This window comes from Rana temporaria, chromosome 3, assembly GCF_905171775.1.
Source record: "Rana temporaria chromosome 3, aRanTem1.1, whole genome shotgun sequence".
NCBI lineage: Eukaryota > Metazoa > Chordata > Amphibia > Anura > Ranidae > Rana > Rana temporaria.
In genome coordinates this window covers 102,876,339-102,893,804 of record NC_053491.1, presented here as the reverse complement: position 1 = coordinate 102,893,804, position 17,466 = coordinate 102,876,339, and the positions used below count along the sequence as shown (strand labels likewise).

Here is a 17,466-nt window from a genome sequence, read left to right as displayed (position 1 = left end):
CTCCATGCTCCAGCAATAGTAAGTTTGACTTTCTATGGAGTTTGATAGTCTTAATAGTCATAATAATGATGTTTCAAAATGAAGGTACCTCTGTGGTGGACTAAAAACCAGGTCAAAAGGAGGCTAGGTGTTGATTTACTAAAACTGCTGCATGGTAACCAATCAGCTTCTAACTTCACCTTGTACAATTCAGTTTTGACTAAAACAAAAATTGGTTTCTATGCAGAACTGCACCAGATTATGCACTCTCCAGTTTTAGCAAATTAACTCCTTAAAGGGGTTGTAAAGGAAACATTTTCCCCCCTAAATAGCTTCCTTTACCTTAGTGCAGTCCTCCTTCACTTACCTCATCCTTCGATTTTGCTTTTAAATGTCCTCATTTCTTCTGAGAAGTCCTCACTTACTGTTCTTCTGTCTTTAACTCAACACCGAAATGCGAGGCTTTCTTCCTGGTGTGGAGAAAGCCTCTTGAGGGGGCGAGCAGGAGTGTCAGGTCACCCACTAACACACAGCTCATTTCTCTATCTGCAAAGTAGAGAGTGTCCTGACTTGCCTGCTCACCCCCTCCCTCCCCCCTCAAGAGGCTTTCTCCACACCAGGGAGAAAGCCTTGCATTACGGTGTTGAGTTACAGACAGAAGAACAGGAAGTGAGTATTTCTCAGAAGAAATAAGGACATTTAAAAGCAAAATGGAAGGATGAGGTAAGTGAAGGAGGACTGCACTAAGGTAAAGGAAGCTATTTAGGGGAAATTTTTTTTTCCTTTACAACCCCTTTAATGTGAACAAATCACCAGGCCCAGATGGTTTACACTCACGAGTCATTAGGAAACTTAGCTCAGTTAAAGCCAATCCACCACTTCTAATTTTAAAGACACCTCACTGACTGGAATTGTACCAACTGATTGGGATAGAGCAAATGTGGTACCTATTTACAAAAAGGATCAGGATGTATTCCATAAAACGACAGGGTCGCCCCCTCCCGCTGCTTGTAAAAGCAATCCAGCGGCTAGTTAACCGCTAGGATTGCTTTTACAAGAAAGCCAACCACCGGCTCTAAAAAAAAAGTACTGGTATAACCACTTGAAATCTAGAGACGTACGGGTAGGCCGCTGGCCGGCAAGTGAATAATAAAGGGGTTGGAGGACCTCATCTATGAGGATTATTTTAAATAAATCACAGTTATTCGTTCTCAAAAAGAGGCGCTTAAGAGGGGATATGATTACAACATACAAATATATCAAAGGTGACTCCAGTAACTGTAATAAACTGTTTACTCTAAAATATGACAGGCACCACGATTTGAGGTTGGAAGAAAAGAGGTTTAAAAGGAGAAAGATTTGTTTTGTTAGAGCAGTAAAATGTTGAACTCTACATAAAAATTATACACACACACAGGTTGAACTGGATAGACCGGTGTCTTTTTTACAGCCTTATAAACAATGTTATTAAGTTGTGGAAAGAGATGGCAGCACACAGACAGCACACACAACACAAAAGCTCCATGCACACTGGGCTTAAAAAATGCCAATTTCCTCGGCAGAAAAAAAACATACTAGGAGTTTTTTGTACAGAGTTTAGATGAGTTTAGGAGAGTTTTGCGTTTTTTTTTGCCAGAAAGCTACAATCAGAAACGCAAACCAGAAGGGTTTTTTTCCTGCCTCAAAAACGTTGTGCTATAATTCTCTTCTAAATCCTCTTCTAAAGATGAAGCAAAAGAAAGCCTGCAAAAGTTTGCTGAAGACAGGCAGACTAAGGACATGGATTACTGGAAACATGTCCTGTGGTCTGATGAGACCAAGAGAAACGTATTTGGTTCAGATAGTGTCAAGCGTGTGTGGCGGCAACCAGGTGAGAAGTACAAAGACAAGTTTGTCTTGCCTACAGTCAAGCATGATGGTGGGAGTGTCATGGTCTGGGGCTGCATGAGTGCTGCCGGCGCTGGGGAGCTACAGTTCATTGAGGGAACCATGAATGCCAACATATACTGTGACATACTGAAGCAGAGCATGATCCCCTCCCTCCGGAGACTGGGCCGTAGGGCAGTATTCCAACATGATAATGATCCCAAACACACTCCACGATGACCACTGCCTTGCTAAAGAAGCTGAGGGTAAAGGTGATGGACTGGCTAAGCATTAGAGATGGCCTGGCAGTTCGCCCAGCGGTTGGTTTGCGGCAAACTTTGCTTGTTCGCGGTTCGCGGAATAGGCCGTCAACTGGTGATATTCACGGCCGTCTGCAATTTTACATTGAGAAGAACTTTGACCCATGACACATCCATCAGGTGGTACAGGACAGCCAATTGAGACATTTCAGCACATGGACATACCCCCTACCTTATAAATAGACCTGATCTGGTGGCCATTTTACATTCTGCTTTTTGTCAGTGTAGGGAGAGGTTGTTGTGTGGAGCAGGGAGAGGCTGTATTGAAACAAATCACTAGCTAAAAGGTCCACAAAAGTTATTTTAAGGACTGGTATAGGTGTACTATTGTTTGGTGTGCAGTATATAGGGGTGAAATACACTTATAATATACTTTCTAATATAGAAAGCATATTATAGTGGATTTGTATTGTGCAGCATTGTGACTGGTGGTGTATTTGGGTACTGCAGAATTCTTTTTTCTGTTTTGCTGCTTTAACTTAGCTAAACACAGTGGGGTAGATTCAGATAGATTAGCGGATCTTTAGATCTGCGTAATCTATCTGATTTACGATCCGCCAGCGCAAGTTTGAGAGGCTAGTGCTGTATTCAGAAAGCACATACCTCGAAACTTGCGTCAGCGGATCGTAAATCCACAGGCGGAATTTAAATTCCGCGGCTAGGGGGAGTGTAGTATTTTTTAAATCAGGCGCGTCCCCACGCCGATTTAACTGCGCATGCGCTGCCGGCTAAATTTCCCAGCGTGCATTGCTCCAAATGACGTCGCTAGGACGTCATTGGTTTCGACGGTAACGTAAATTACGTCCATACGTATTCGCAACCGACTTACGCAAACGACATAAAATTTCAAAAGTCGGCGCGGGAACAACGGCCATACTTAACAAAGGATACGCCGCATATAGCAGGGGTAACTATCCGCCGGAAAAAGCCGAACGCAAACGACGTAAAAAAAAAGCGACGGGCAAGCTTTCGTTTCTGAATCGGCGGATCTCCTCATTTGCATATTCATCACGTATACAAATGGAAGCGCCACCTATCTGCCGGCGGGAGATTGCAGCCTAAGATCCGACGGTGTAAGTCACTTACACCAGTCGGATCTAAGGGAGATCTATGCGTAACTGATTCTTATGAATCAGTCGCATAGATCCGACCGTCGGATCTCAGAGATACGACGGCGTATCAGGAGATGCGCCGTCGTATCTCTATCTGAATCTCCCCCAGTGACAAACGTTACTGGAAAAAAACGTTTTATAACTGGTGCGATAAACCAGTGGCCCCCCAAAACGACAGATTGAAGCGAGGTGTTATATAAAAATATACTTTCATAATAGTGTATTTGGGTACTGCAGAATTATTTTTTCTGTTTTGCTGCTTTACCTCAGCTACACATAGAGACAAAAGTTACTGAAAAAAAAAGTTTTATAACTGGTGCGATAAACCAGTGACCCCTTAAAATGACAGATTGAAGCGGGGTGTTATATATCTTCTTCCACATATACTGCGCTTCTCTAGAGACTTTTGTCACAGGGTCATTTAAAAAATGACAGGCAGAGGAAGAGGCAGGCCCTTCCGCAGGGCTGGTAGGGGTAGGGCAGGAGCACCAGGCCGGAGCCAAAGTGGGAAGTGGCACAAGGTGCGTTCGATTACGTCTAAGGACGCACCAGACTTGGTTGAGTGGCTCCCCACCACCATATACCCTCCGCTTCAGTCACAGGAATTATTTTCCGATCCATCAGAAGACATTTTCGAAGGGGGCAGCCATTCTAGGCAATGGATCAAGAAGAGGAGGTAGCAACAGCCGCCACTCAGCAGTCTGACGACAGTACCCAGATCAGCCCAAGGAGGTTGGTCCCCGCTGTTGCTGCCTACTCCGAGATATCTAATGTTAGTGGTGGGGAAGGTGACGTCGATGATGATGTGTCTACAGATGTCAAGTGAGTGCCCACAAGAGAGGAGGGGAGTTCAGAGGGAGAGATGGACCAGCAGATAGGGAGGAGAAGCAGGTCGAACTTACATTGCACAGGTGGGTCAAACTAGACTGCTAATGTATCAGGAGCGAGCCATCAACCATGTACAGTCACATCTGGTGCTCCCAGGATGCCGGCCCATGGCTCCGCAGTGTGTTTTTTTTTAACGTGTCCGCTGCTGACAATAGTGTTGTCATCTGCAGCCTTTGCAGTCAACGCATAAGTCGCAGTAAGCCCACCATTTACCTAGGGACGACCACCTTAAGAAGGTACCTGGCCTCCCATCACCGAGCCCAGTGGGAGCAACACCATTAGAACCCACAAAGCCACACTCCAGGCTCTCACCGTCCAGCCTCTTCTCCTTTTCCTTCTCCTTCTCCTCTATACTCACAATTGTCCTCCACCCCACCTTCCATCATGCCGTCCTCACGTTTTTCTGCAAAAAAGCAGGCTTCCGTGGCCCAAATATTCGATCGTAAAAAAACGATGACGCCGGATAACCCTCTTGCCCAACAGTTGACCGATGGTTTGTCGGAACTGATAGCCCACCAACTACTGCCATATAAACTGTTGGACTCGGAGGCCTTTCGAAAATTTGTGGCCATTGGAACACCACAATGGAAGGTCCCAGGAAGGAAATATTTCTCACAGAAGGGCATCCCAGAGCTATAGTGAGCGGCAAGTGAATGTATCTCTGGCACACAGTGTTGGTGCCAAGATACATCTGACCACAGACACGTGGTCTAGCAAACACGGGCATGGAAGGTATATAACTTTTACTGCCCACTGGGTGAACCTTCTGATGGCCGTCAAGCATGTAACCCGTGGCACCCATGTAGATTTGGTTTTACCACCACGGATTGCATGCATGCCTGCCTCTTCTTCTCCTTCTCCTCCTACTCCATCCTCCCTCTCCTCCTCGGCTGACTCCTCCTTTTCCGATGCTACTGTCTCTTCCGCTGCGTCGCCCAAGGTCCCCAGAACCTATCCAACATGCCAGGTGAGACGTTGCCATGCTGTGCTGCGTCTGTTGTGCCTGGAAGACAAGAGCCACACTGGTCCTGCACTCCTTTCAGCTTTGCGTTCACAGGCAGATCAGTGGCTAACACCGCTCAATTCGACAGTTGGTAAAGTGGTGTACGACAACTGTGGCAATCTGCTGAGCAGGCTGAATCAGGTGCAAAATTACACACCTGCCATGCATGGCATATGTCCTGAACTTAGTCGTGCAGCGATTCATTGCCAAATACCCTGGGGTCAAGGACGTCTTGCGGCAGGCCAGGAAAATCTCGGGCCATCCATTTCAGAAGATCTTACACGGCCATGGCTCGCCTTGCTGACATTCAGCGGTGACACAACCTGCCCGTCAGACGTCTTATTTGTGACTGCCCGACGCGATGGAACTTGATAGGCTGCTCCAGCAGAAACGTGCAGTTAACGGCTACTTGTACGAACTCTGCGGCAGGACAGGTTCTGGGAAGCTTGTTTTTTTTTTTCACCCCACCAGTGGCTGCTCATGCGTGACTCATGCAGACTTCTGTGGCCATTTGATGAGATCACCAAACTGGTCAGTCGAAGCCACGGCGCCATCAGTGACATCGTACCTTACGCCTTCTTTCTGGAGCGTGCATTGCGTTATGTCATTGATCAAGCCGTCGAGGAGCAGGAGCAGTAAGACGAGGAAGTCGCAATGCTGGATGAATTCTCAGGGGGGCTACTCCACCTGAGACAAGTCAATAACGGGAGTCTGAAGAGGAGTCAGAGGAGGATGGTGCCGGGGCGGATGAGAAGGAGCAAGAAGAGCATGCTTTAAACCTTTCTGGGATCCCTGGTGTTGTCCGTGGATGGGGGGAGGAGAACGAGGACGACATTATCCTGGATGATGAGCAGGAGCCAGGCCACTACACCGCTTCCAGTTTAGTGCAAATGGGGCCTTCATGCTCTAGTGTTTTAAGAGGGACCCCCATATAAAAAGCATAAAGGGCAAGGACCAGTACTGGGTGGCAACGTGCTTAGACCCCCGGTACAAACATAACATGGCGGAAATGTTACCACCATCACAGAGGTCTATCAGAATGCAGCACTTCCAGGCCTTGCTTCGAGAAATGTTGCATTCTGCTTTTGCGTGCGCTGGCAGAGGAATTTCTACTCACAGAGAAACAGTTGCGGGTACCAATCCAACAGCGCCTGCAAGAAGAGGGCGGTTTGAAGATGTGTTGGTCACTAATGATATGAGATCATTCTTTCAGCCGACCCATCGACAGCTGTCCTCCGGATCCAGCATCAGGGAACGCCTAGACTGACAGGTATCTGACTACATCGGGTTAACGGCCGATGTGAACGCACTGAGAAGTGATGAACCCCTGGACTACTGGGTGGGCAGGCTTGACCTCTGGCCAGAGCTTGCACAATTTGCAATGGAACTGTTGGCTTGCCCCTTGTCCAGTGTCCTGTCCGAAAGAACGTTCAGCGCAGCAGGGGGGGTCGTGACCGATAAGCGCACTCGCCTAGCTCACGACAGTGTTGACTACCTCACATTTCTAAAAATGAATGAGGCATGGATCTCGGAGGAATTCAACACATGTGACCAGTAGACCATGTTTGATTCAAATTCCTCATGGCAGGCCACAAATATCCACCACCACCCATAACAATTCATGGTCCCTGTCTTAGGTAAATACAGCGGCATAAAAGGCCTTTTATGTCCGTTGAATGCCTAATTTTTGGGGCCTGCACTTATTTATCCTGTGAATGCCTAATGGACCTCCAGCCACAGAATACAAAGTTGTTTGCTGTCAGGTGAATGCTTGTGGGCTAATTATTGGGGCCTGTAATGGGCGGCACTTACTTTTGTATCCGTTTTTTCGCTTAATACTTATACTAATACTGGTAGGTCAGTGTCCATGTTGTGGAACTATTTGTGCACAGCTAGTAAGTATTTTGTGTTTTTTAATGTTCACCTGCCATTAATGTGCGGTTCGCGAACATTTGAGAAAGTTTGCGGTTAGCGTTTGCGAACCGCCCCGTCAGATGTTCGTCCATCACTACTAAGCATGTCTCCAGACCTAAACCATATTGAGCATCCTCAAACGGAAGGTGGAGAAGCGCAAGGTCTCTACCATCCACCAGCTCTGTGATGTCGTCATGGAGGAGTGGAAGAGGACTCCAGTGGCAACCTGTGAAGCTCTGGGAACTCCATGCCCAAGAGGGTTAAGGCAGTGCTGGAAAAGTATGGTGGCCACACAAAATATTGACACTTTGGGTCCAATATGGACATTTTCACTTAGGGGTGTACTCACTTTTTCTGCCAGTGGTTTAGACATTAACCGCCAATAGTACATATACATCGGCAGAAAGGCAAGGCTGCGCAAAGCAACATACAGGTACACCAGTAGCCCACGCAGGGGGTTCCACCATCATTGTATCTTGCACAATCAGAATATTTCAGCTGTCTCTCCAAAATATGGTGTAAACCAGCAATCTGCCAGGTAGCTTGGGGTCCCACTGCCACTATATATATATATATATATATATATATATATATATATATATATATATATATATTTTACATATACATAATAACTAACTATATAAAGCAAATATATGTCAAATTACCTCCGTTGTACAAGAGGAATTCTGGAGATACACGCATAGATACTGCAACTGGCCCATCTTCTGTCACTGCATTAGCAATACTGTCTTCTCCTAAGAGGGTGTAATATTTGGAGACCTTTACTTTTACTGCTTTCTTGGGATCGTATTGACACTCAGATTGCTGAATGGAAAAACAAGAGTGAAAACATTGTAAGTAAAATGTCTGATAATAATACTTGTTCCATAGTTTCTATTCTGTATTGAAGTTCAGAAAACACATCCAGGAAGTGTTTTAATAAAAATGTGATCACCGAAATTAGAATGGCATCTCCAGGTATTACGGGCCAGATTCAGGTACAATTGCGCCCGTGTAACGTAAGCCGTTTACGTTACACCGCCGCAAGTTTTCAGTTTTAGTGCCCGATCCACAAAGCACTTACCTGGAAACTTGCGGCGGTGTATCGTAAATACGTCCGGCACAAGGCGGTCCAAATCGAATGGGCGGGTACCATTTAAATTAGGCACGCTCCCGCGCCAGCCCTACTGCGCATGCTCCATTTAGAAATTCCCGCCGTGCTTTGCGCGAACTGACGTCATTTTTGCGATCGGCGACGTGCGTAGCGTACTTCCGTATTCCCGGACGTGTTACGCAAACGACGTGAAATTTTTAATTTCGACACGGGAACGACGGCCATACTTTAGATAGCAATACGTTTGCAATCGCTTGTCACTCTGCTGCCCCCCCCCGCCATCCTCGGTGAGGGAACCAGGAAGTGGAGCATTGCGGCTTTACTGCCTGGCTCCCTACGGCGCATGCGCGAGTCGCGCTGCGCCGTGCTCACTAGTCTCCGATGTGTTCTGGGAGCCGTGTGTTTCCCAGAACACAACAGGGGGACGGGATCTGACTTTCTGCCCGCAGTCTGTATGGCCGGAAGTGAGTGCAAATACCTGTGTTAGACAGGTATCTGCACCCCCTCCCCCCTGAAAGGTGCCAAATGTGACACCGGAGGGGGGAGGGTCCGATGAGCGGAAGTTCCACTTTAGGGTGGAGCTCCGCTTTAAATATAAAAGGTAAAAAAAATAAAAATGAGTATGATGATAGGAGGAGAAAGCAAAGTGAAAGAGTGATTAGTTCATCAGTCTGGTGATTTTCTTTCACTGGGGGTTATTTAGCTTGCACAGGATTGGATGATAAAATCAGCAGAGCTTCCCCTCATTTTAGATCTACCCCTCAGATCTACAGTGCAAAGTGGATTTGCCTTTCCTAAATAACCCCCATTGTCTAATCACAGGGTAAAGGAGGGAATGGGTTAAGATTAAAAAAAAAGGAGAGGTATGAATGGTGCTGCCCAGTATTGGTATATAAAGGTAAACATAAATTACTTTGCACTGTCGCTTTAAACACTTAAGCCCTGGCAGATTTGGCTGGCCAAAGACCAGAGCACTTTTTGCGATTCGGCACTGCATCGCTTTAACTGACAATTGTGCGGTCGTGCGACGTGGCTCCCGAACAAAATTGACGTCCTTTTTTTTCCACAAATAGAGCTTTCTTTTGGTGGTATTTGATCACCTCTGCGGTTTTTAATTATAATAAAATTTTGCTATAAACAAAAATAGAGCGACAATTTTGAAAAAAAATCAATATTTTTTACATTTTGCTATAATAAAAATCACCACAAAATCTATAAAAAAAACTACATTTTTCCACAGTTAAGACCGATATGTAATCTTCTACATATTTTTGGTAAAAAAAACCGCAATAATATTGATTGGTTTGCGCAAAAGTTATAGCATCTACAAAATAAGGGATAGTTTTATGGCATTTTTATTAATATATATTTTTTTATACTAGTAATGGCCAGGGATGTATTTAGGTTTTGTGCTGCCCTAGGCCTGACTAAACTTGTGCACCCCTAATTTAAATATGACCCACCCCTTCCTGTCAAGACCACACCCCTTGCTGTTAAAGACCTGCCCTTCCCTTACCCTTACTCTATCCAAAAAAAAAAAAAGTGTTCCTATAGTTCTACTTTAGGCACAAAGGGCCAGATCCTCAAAAGGGATACGCAGGCGTATCTGCTGATACGCCGTCGTATCCCTGTTTCTAACTATGCGGCTGATTCAGAGAATCAGTTACGCATAGATTTTCCTAAGATCCAGCAGGTGTAATAGTTTTACACTGTCGGATCTTAGGATGCAGTACCTCGGCCGCCGCTGGGGGCATTTCTCGTCGAAATTCCGCGTCAGGTATGCAAATTAGCACTTACGGAGATCCACAAAGCGGTTTCCCTTCGTGAAGTCTCCGTAAGTTGTTAGTTTGCAAATGCAAAATTAGGGCTGCTTTTACAAAGTGTAAAGTTAGTACACCATGTAAAAGTAGACCCTTCTTTCCCGCGACGCTGTAACATTTTTTTTGAATTTTTTTTTTTTCCCGCCGCATCTCTTTTTTTTCCCGACGCAACTTTTTTTACCCGGCGCGATTCACAAAACTCGGCGCAACGTAACTTCGCGCAAAGCACGTCGGGAAAATCGCGTCGGGAGCATGCGCAGTACGTCCGGCGCGGGAGCGCGCCTAATTTAAATGGGACTCGCCCCATTAGATTAGGAACGCCTTGCGCCGGACGGATTTAAGTTACACCGCTGAAAATTTCTAGGTAAGTGCTTTGTGGATCGGGCACGTAGGTAGAAATTTTGCGGCGGTGTAACTTAAATCCCAAAAATTAAGTTGCGCCCGCTGTACGTGGATCTGGCCCAAAATTCTGATAATTTTATGGAGAGGACTAAAAAGATATAACCATGCCAATGGTACAGCAGAAAATATGTAGCACAGTGAGGAAGGTTTGTCGTCCAGGATGATAGGACAGTCAAAATTAGAAGCTCTGCCCCCCTACAGTTGCAGGATGCTTGCCTCTCTGCCCAGTCCGCCCCATAAGACTGGTGCTATACTAACAGTGCTACACCAATAGCGCAAGCCGGCAGGGACTCTTTCCGTGCTGCCCCCCTGCAACGTGCTGCCCTAGGCCTTGTTGGCCTAGGCCCGGATACAGCCCTGGTAATGGCGATTTCTATCGTGACTGCGACATTATGGCGGACATATCGGACACTTTTCATGCTATTTTGGGACCATTCACATTTATACAGCGTTCAGTGCTATAAAAATGCACTGATTACTGTATAAATGTGACTGGCAGTGAAGGGGTTAACCACTAGGGGGCTAGGAAGAGGTTAAGTGTGTCCTAGGGAGTGACTCTAACTGTTAGGGGGTGTGGCTACGAGTGACACAACACTGATTGCTGCTCCCGATGAGAGGGAGCAGACAATCAGTGTCAGTGTCACTAGGCAGAACGGGGAGATGCTTGTTTACACTGGCCTCACCCCGTTCTGCAGCTTTGTGACCCAATCATGGGACACTGGCGGACATCAAGTCTGCGGGTCCCGCGAGCACGGTAATGGAGCTTGTGGCAAGGGTGCCCGCACGGCGGGAAATTTAAAGTGACGTATATATACGTCACTTTGCCCAGCCGTGCCCTTCTGTCAACGCTATCAGCGTGAGCAGGTCTTTAACCGGTTAACCTTTATTGACGTTTTTAACTTGAACTTTCTTTTGAAAAAAAAGTTAATATATTAAAGTAAAAAATGATTCTGTTAATGGTTATCATTATAGACATTACAAAATGTATTTTTTTTTTGGTAATTACTAATGACACATATTAAAATGATTGGGGGGGGTCTATGTATAGTGCGCTGAACAAATGTGACACACAAGTCAGCTACAAGGAAACCTGCCATATTGCATGTTATATAACTGTCTCCTATTATCAAAGCTCCATCTAGTGGCCAAAATAAAATAAAAATTGGATTGAGGTTCTCAAAAATAAATACCACATTTTGGCCACTAGATGGTGGTTTGATCATACGAGAGAGTTATATACCATAGATTATAGCAATTGTCGTTGTAGCTGAGGATATGTGTGGCATTTGTTCAGTGAACTGTTTACACCTCCAAGGATCTGTTCACATTTTAGTAATTCATTGCTGTGAATGAGTGTATGTTTGCTAATGTGCGTTACATCACATGTTAAACCAGTCTTATGGTAAGATAGCACATTCATTATGAGTGGGCTACCAATGCACTGTAATGGGCAAAAAAGGCACAAGACCAGGGGCGGACTGACAACCCATGAGGCCCCCGTGCAATAGGAGATTACGGGGCTCCCAGGTTTACAGATGGCCGCCACGTGGCAGCCATCTTTTTGACGCAATATTAATGTGGGCATACCCATGTGGAGGGGCACCAAGCTTGTCGACATGCAGATTGGCAGGAGACTTAAAGTGGAGGTTCACCCAAAAACCTTTTTTTTTAACATTAGATTGATGCTCGTTTTGTCAAGGGGAATCAGGTGTTTTTTTTACAATCGAAGCAGTACTTACCGTTTTAGAGAGCGATCTTCTCCGCCGCTTCCGGGTATGGGCTGCGGGACTGGGCGTTCCTAGTTGATTGACAGGCTTCCGACGATCGCATACATCGCGTCACGATTTTCCGAAAGTAGCCGAACGTCGGTGCGCAGGCGCCGTATAGAGCCGCACCGACGTTCGGCTTCTTTCGGCTACTCGTGACGCGATGTATGCGACCGTCGGAAGCCTGTCAGAAGCCCAGTCCCGAAGACCATACCCGGAAGCGGCGGAGAAGATCGCTCTCTAAAACGGTAAGTACTGCTTCGATTTAAAAAAAACTACCCGATTCCCCTTGACAAAATGAGCATCAATCTAATGTTAAATTTTTTTTTTCAGGTGAACTCCTGCTTTAAAGATAGTGAGTGATAGAGCAGAATCCTCAGAGTAGCACTCTACGGCAGAGCCACCAGAGTAGCTCCCTATGGCAGAGCCCCCAGTGTGGCACCTTATGGCAGAGCCCCCAGAGTAGCAACCTACAGCAGAGCCCCCAGAGTGGCACACTATGGCAGAGCCCCTAGAGTGGCACCCTACGGAAGAGCTTCCAGTGTGGCGCCTTACAGCAGAGCCCCCAGAGTAGCCCCCTACGGCAGAGCCTCCAGAGTAGCACCCTATGGCAGAGCCCTCTGTGTGGCACCTTACGACAGAGCCCCCAGAGTAGCACCCTACAGAAGAGCCCCCAAAGTGGCACCCTACGGCAGAGCCTCCAGAGTTCCACCCTACAGCAGAGCCCCCAGTGTGAATATTCATTTGCTATTGTCACACAAGTGGGTGTGCTCGGGGGGCAGTGCTTTGCGTCTGGAGCCCACCCTTTTTTGAAGCCTATTAGAGCCTCTGGCTCTAATCACATGCATAAAAAAACAAAAAACATTGGAACCCATGCGTCCGGCGCCCCGCGTGTAGATTAGAATGCCGGGCGCATTGATGGGGGGGTGGTGAACCTTCGCCCCATATGGATGGGCTGCCACTAGGTATTGTGCTGTACTGTGGTGTATTGCGCATTGCATTCTACTGTACAGTGCATTGGGGTGGCATTCCAATGAAAATTCACACATGGCACATAAAGCAGGTGCAGTAACATGTATGTTTTACCACAACTCAAAAAAGTGTGAATGAGCCCCAATAGTTTTGTTGTTTGAGGCAATTGTTTTTGAACACATTGTATTAAACATCCAACTATTCTTAATATGAAAATAAAGTACATAAGGAGAAAAATACTTTACCCCTTGGATGTATCCATATTTCTTGCTCACCATGATCCCATTTTCGCTAACATACTTAAAATTGGATTCAAATGTTCCAGCACAACAGCCATCATTTCCTTCATTACAGTCGATCAATTGCTGCTCACTGAATTTAAATAGTCGCTTTTCTTTAATGCAGTAACGGGATTCTAGGACGCCCACCTATGGAGTCAAATCCAAATACAATAAATAAAATGGATCATGTTGTCAGGGCTCTTGCACATGGGCAACAAAAACACCACGTTTTACTGATTTGAATGCAGCCCATTGCTTTCAATGGATCTGTACACATTCAGATCAGTAGAAAAAAAAAACAAGAAACACCAGAAATCGGCATTACTTTTCAGTATTTTGCATGCATTCGAGTAAATATGTGTGAATGTGTAAATCTCTCCTTCCACTTGATCAGTAACTCCATTATTCAAAATAAAGCAAATATAAATGTAAAAATGGCATTTAGTGCAGTGCAATCAATTATGTAAAAACAGAGCAGCAGCACTCACCAGTGTCAGGTCACCTGTGGCCAGGTGACAAGTGCACCCCGTTGGGGTCAGGGATGCACCACAGGGTAGTGAACCCTATAGCCGACTGCTGCTATCAGAGAGGAAGCATGAACCCAAGATTCCCCAGGGCGCGGAGTCTAAGACCCAGCTTTGTGTTCACCAGAGCCTCTAGTGGTGAGGATGGCCTTCGCCGCAGCTGGATCCAGGTCGCGACCCCTGGGATCCCCTAGGTCACGCTCCGCAGGGAGAGAGGGGAAGCAGCAGGCAGGACAAGTGATAGTAATGAGGTAAGCCGAGGTCAGGGCAACAGGCAGACAAGGGTAACCGAGAGTCAGGCAAAAGGTCAGGATCACAGGCAAACAGGAGAAGTCAGGGACGAGCCAAAAACGGTACACAGGAAGGTAATCGTAGCACACTGCAGTCAGGAACTTAAGCTAACAACAAGGTTGAACAGCACTGCAGACCTGTAGAGCAACAGTTAATATAGACTTTCTGGGATGGCCTGGGTGGGGCCATACAGGAAGGGGAAGTGATAAAAAGGCAACCAGAACAGAGTCAGGCCTCTAATGAGCAGATGGAAACAGGTAAGCTGCCAGACTTTAGTGCATATCCATGACAACCAGATATTGGAAAACAACTATCAAAACATAAATATTCAAAACAGAACTAGAAAGCAATTAGAAATGTACTCACATTGTGCAATCGTCATGAAACAGCAGCATCGCTCAGATAAGTGAGCATGATGACGTTACCGCTATTCTCCGTCCAACGCGTTTCACCACAATAAATATGCCCCTGGACGACGTATGTTGTGACGAAACACCTGCATGCCTTGTGATTGCACAATGTGAGTAGTTTTCTTTTGCACAATAAATAAAAATAATTGCTTACTACACTATGCAGTTCCTCTTCCATTTTATATACACTATATTACCAAAAGTATTGGGACGCATGCCTTTACACACATGAACTTTAATGGCATCCCAGTCTTGGTCCGTAGGGTTCAATATTGAGTTGGCCCACCATTTGGAGCTATAACAGCTTCAACTCCTCTGGGAAGGCTGTCTACAAGGTTTAGGAGTGTGTCTATGGGAATGTTTGACCATTTTTTCGCATTTGTAAGGTCAGGCACTGATATTGGCTGATAAGGCCTGGCTCGCAGTCTCTGCTCTAATTCATCCCAAAGGTGTTCTATCGGGTTGAGGTCAGGACTCTGTGCAGGCCAGTCAAGTTCCTCCACCCCAAACTCGCTCATCCATGTCCCTTCAGTTCTCCCATAAAGAGGAGTGTATCTCCCATGGTTGACACAGGATCTTTCATTCCATTGCTAGTGTAGAACCCACTGATAATGGGGTACTTTAACGCAGTAGTGGGCTTAGCACTATATGACCATATAGTGTGACCAAATCCCCATATGTTTTGAATATGTTCAGGTGTTTTTAAATAGTCTTACAGGATTTAAATGTAATTTTTGTATGTGTGCGCTGTAATCTATTTTGTATTGTTCTCGCATGGTTTTCACAGGTCGCATGACATCGCATCAAAAATCGCATTGCAAAGTCGCATTGTAAAACACACGACTTTGTGGAAACCTAGCCTTAGTCAGTTATACAAGGCTGCCCACAAGAATGAAGACATTCCTAAAAGTAGTTTCTGTATTACTTTTGGTGACTTTGGGGTGCTGTTTGTATAGACATCTATGCAGCAACCCGCACAGATGTCTCTGAAATCGCCCTCGAAGTTGGACTGACATGCGGGTATGAAATCATGCAAGTTCAGCTGAACTCGCACAATTTCAGTCCCACTGTCAGTGTGAGCCTAGGCTAAATGAAAGAACATTGTATTACCTATAGCCAACCTAAGTATACAGGAACACATGATTTAATTAGAGTTATGTTTGTTATTAAAGCGATATTAAAGTCTTGTTTTTTATTTTATTTTTAAATACTAAACATGTAGGGCCAGATTCACGTATTTCCGCCTAACTTAGCCGCGGCGTAACGTATCCCATTTACGTTACACCGCCGCAAGTTTACAGCGTAAGTGCCTGATTCACAAAGCACTTACCTGTAAACTTGCGGCGGCGTAGCGTAAATCCACTCGGCGCAAGCCCGCCTAATTCAAATGGGGCGGGCACCATTTAAATTAAGCGCGTTCTCGCGCCGAACGTACTGCGCAAGCTCCGTCCGTAAAATTACCCGACGTGCATTGCGCTAAATGACGTCGCAAGGACGTCATTGGTTTCGACGTTTACGTAAATGGCGTCCAGCGCCATTCACGGACGACTTACGCAAACGACGTGAAATTTAGAATTTGGCGCGGGAACGACGGCCATACTTAACATTAGTTACACCACCTAGAGGGCATGCTTAGTTTTACGCGACGCATCTCTACGGAAAAAAACGTAAATTTAGATCGACGGGCAAAGCGGACGTTCGTGAATCGGCGTAACTAGTCATTTGCATATTCTACGCCGACCGCAATGGAATCGCCACCTAGCGGCCGGCCTAGAATTGCAGCCTAAGATCTGACGGTGTAACACAGTTACACCTGTCGGATCTTAGGGCTATCTATGCGTAACTGATTCTATGAATCAGGCGCATAGATACGACAACCGTGTCTCAGAGATACGACGGCGTATCAGGAGATACGCCGTTGTATCTCTTTTGTGAATCTGGCCCGTTATACTTACCTGCTCTGTGTAGTGGTTTTTACACAGAGCAGGGCTGATCCTCCTCTTTTTGGGTTCCCCACCGGTGCTCCTGGCTCCTTACACCTGCCACATGCCTCTACAGGAAACAGCTTGCTCTGGGGGCACCTAAGCAGGTATGCTCCCGACCCACGGCTCTGTGTGTCCATTCACACATGGAGCCGTGGTTCGGACCCGACCCCTCCCGCTGCTGCCAAAAGCCAATCAGGATGTGAGTCCCAGGAGAGGAAAGGCTCTCATAGACATCTCTGGATCGAGAGGGGACTCAGGAAAGTATTAGGGGGGGGGCTGAGGGGGGCAAGAATACATGAAGGTAATAAACCTTGTGCCTTTATAACCACTTTAAGCCCTCTACATATTTTCCTTATATATATCGTTAAATTTTTTAGGTTATATTTTTCTTGTGTCTAATGGCAGCCTTGCAAAAGTTTACTTAGTGAATATTTTTAGTAGTATCATGCATTGCATACCCTGAACTCTGTACATCTGTTATGCAGGATGTCCACTTACAAAATGTATAGTTTAGTAAAAATGTATATCTATGCTAATGTAAAAAAATACAATAACAGACTGGGCCAGGTTGGATTGAAAATGTGAACATTGGAAGAGAAATGGTTAAAAAAATGATAGTCTTTAAAGTATTTGTCTGATGGTGCCTGTTTAGTCCCAGCCATGATGCCATCATAAGGAATGGTGTGGGGCATGGAGCCTGCATACAGTCCACAGCCAGCCACAGTACATTCTACTGACACCAATTCTGGGGCACTGTATTTATCCTACTGACACCATAGCTGGGGCACTGTATTTATCCTACTGACACCATAGCTGGGG

At 45.9% G+C, this 17,466-nt stretch overlaps 1 protein-coding gene across 1 annotated transcript in view; it reads right to left on the bottom strand.

Annotated features, from left to right (window-relative positions):
• Positions 1–17,466, bottom strand: part of LOC120931563 (cathepsin S-like) — a 45,330-nt gene that overhangs the window by 14,875 nt on the left and 12,989 nt on the right. The window contains exons 5-6 of the mRNA XM_040343132.1: positions 13,402–13,584; positions 7,748–7,907 (exon numbers count right to left, since the gene is read on the bottom strand). Coding sequence (XP_040199066.1) covers positions 7,748–7,907; positions 13,402–13,584 — 343 coding nt within the window. The remainder of the gene's footprint in view (positions 1–7,747; positions 7,908–13,401; positions 13,585–17,466) is intronic.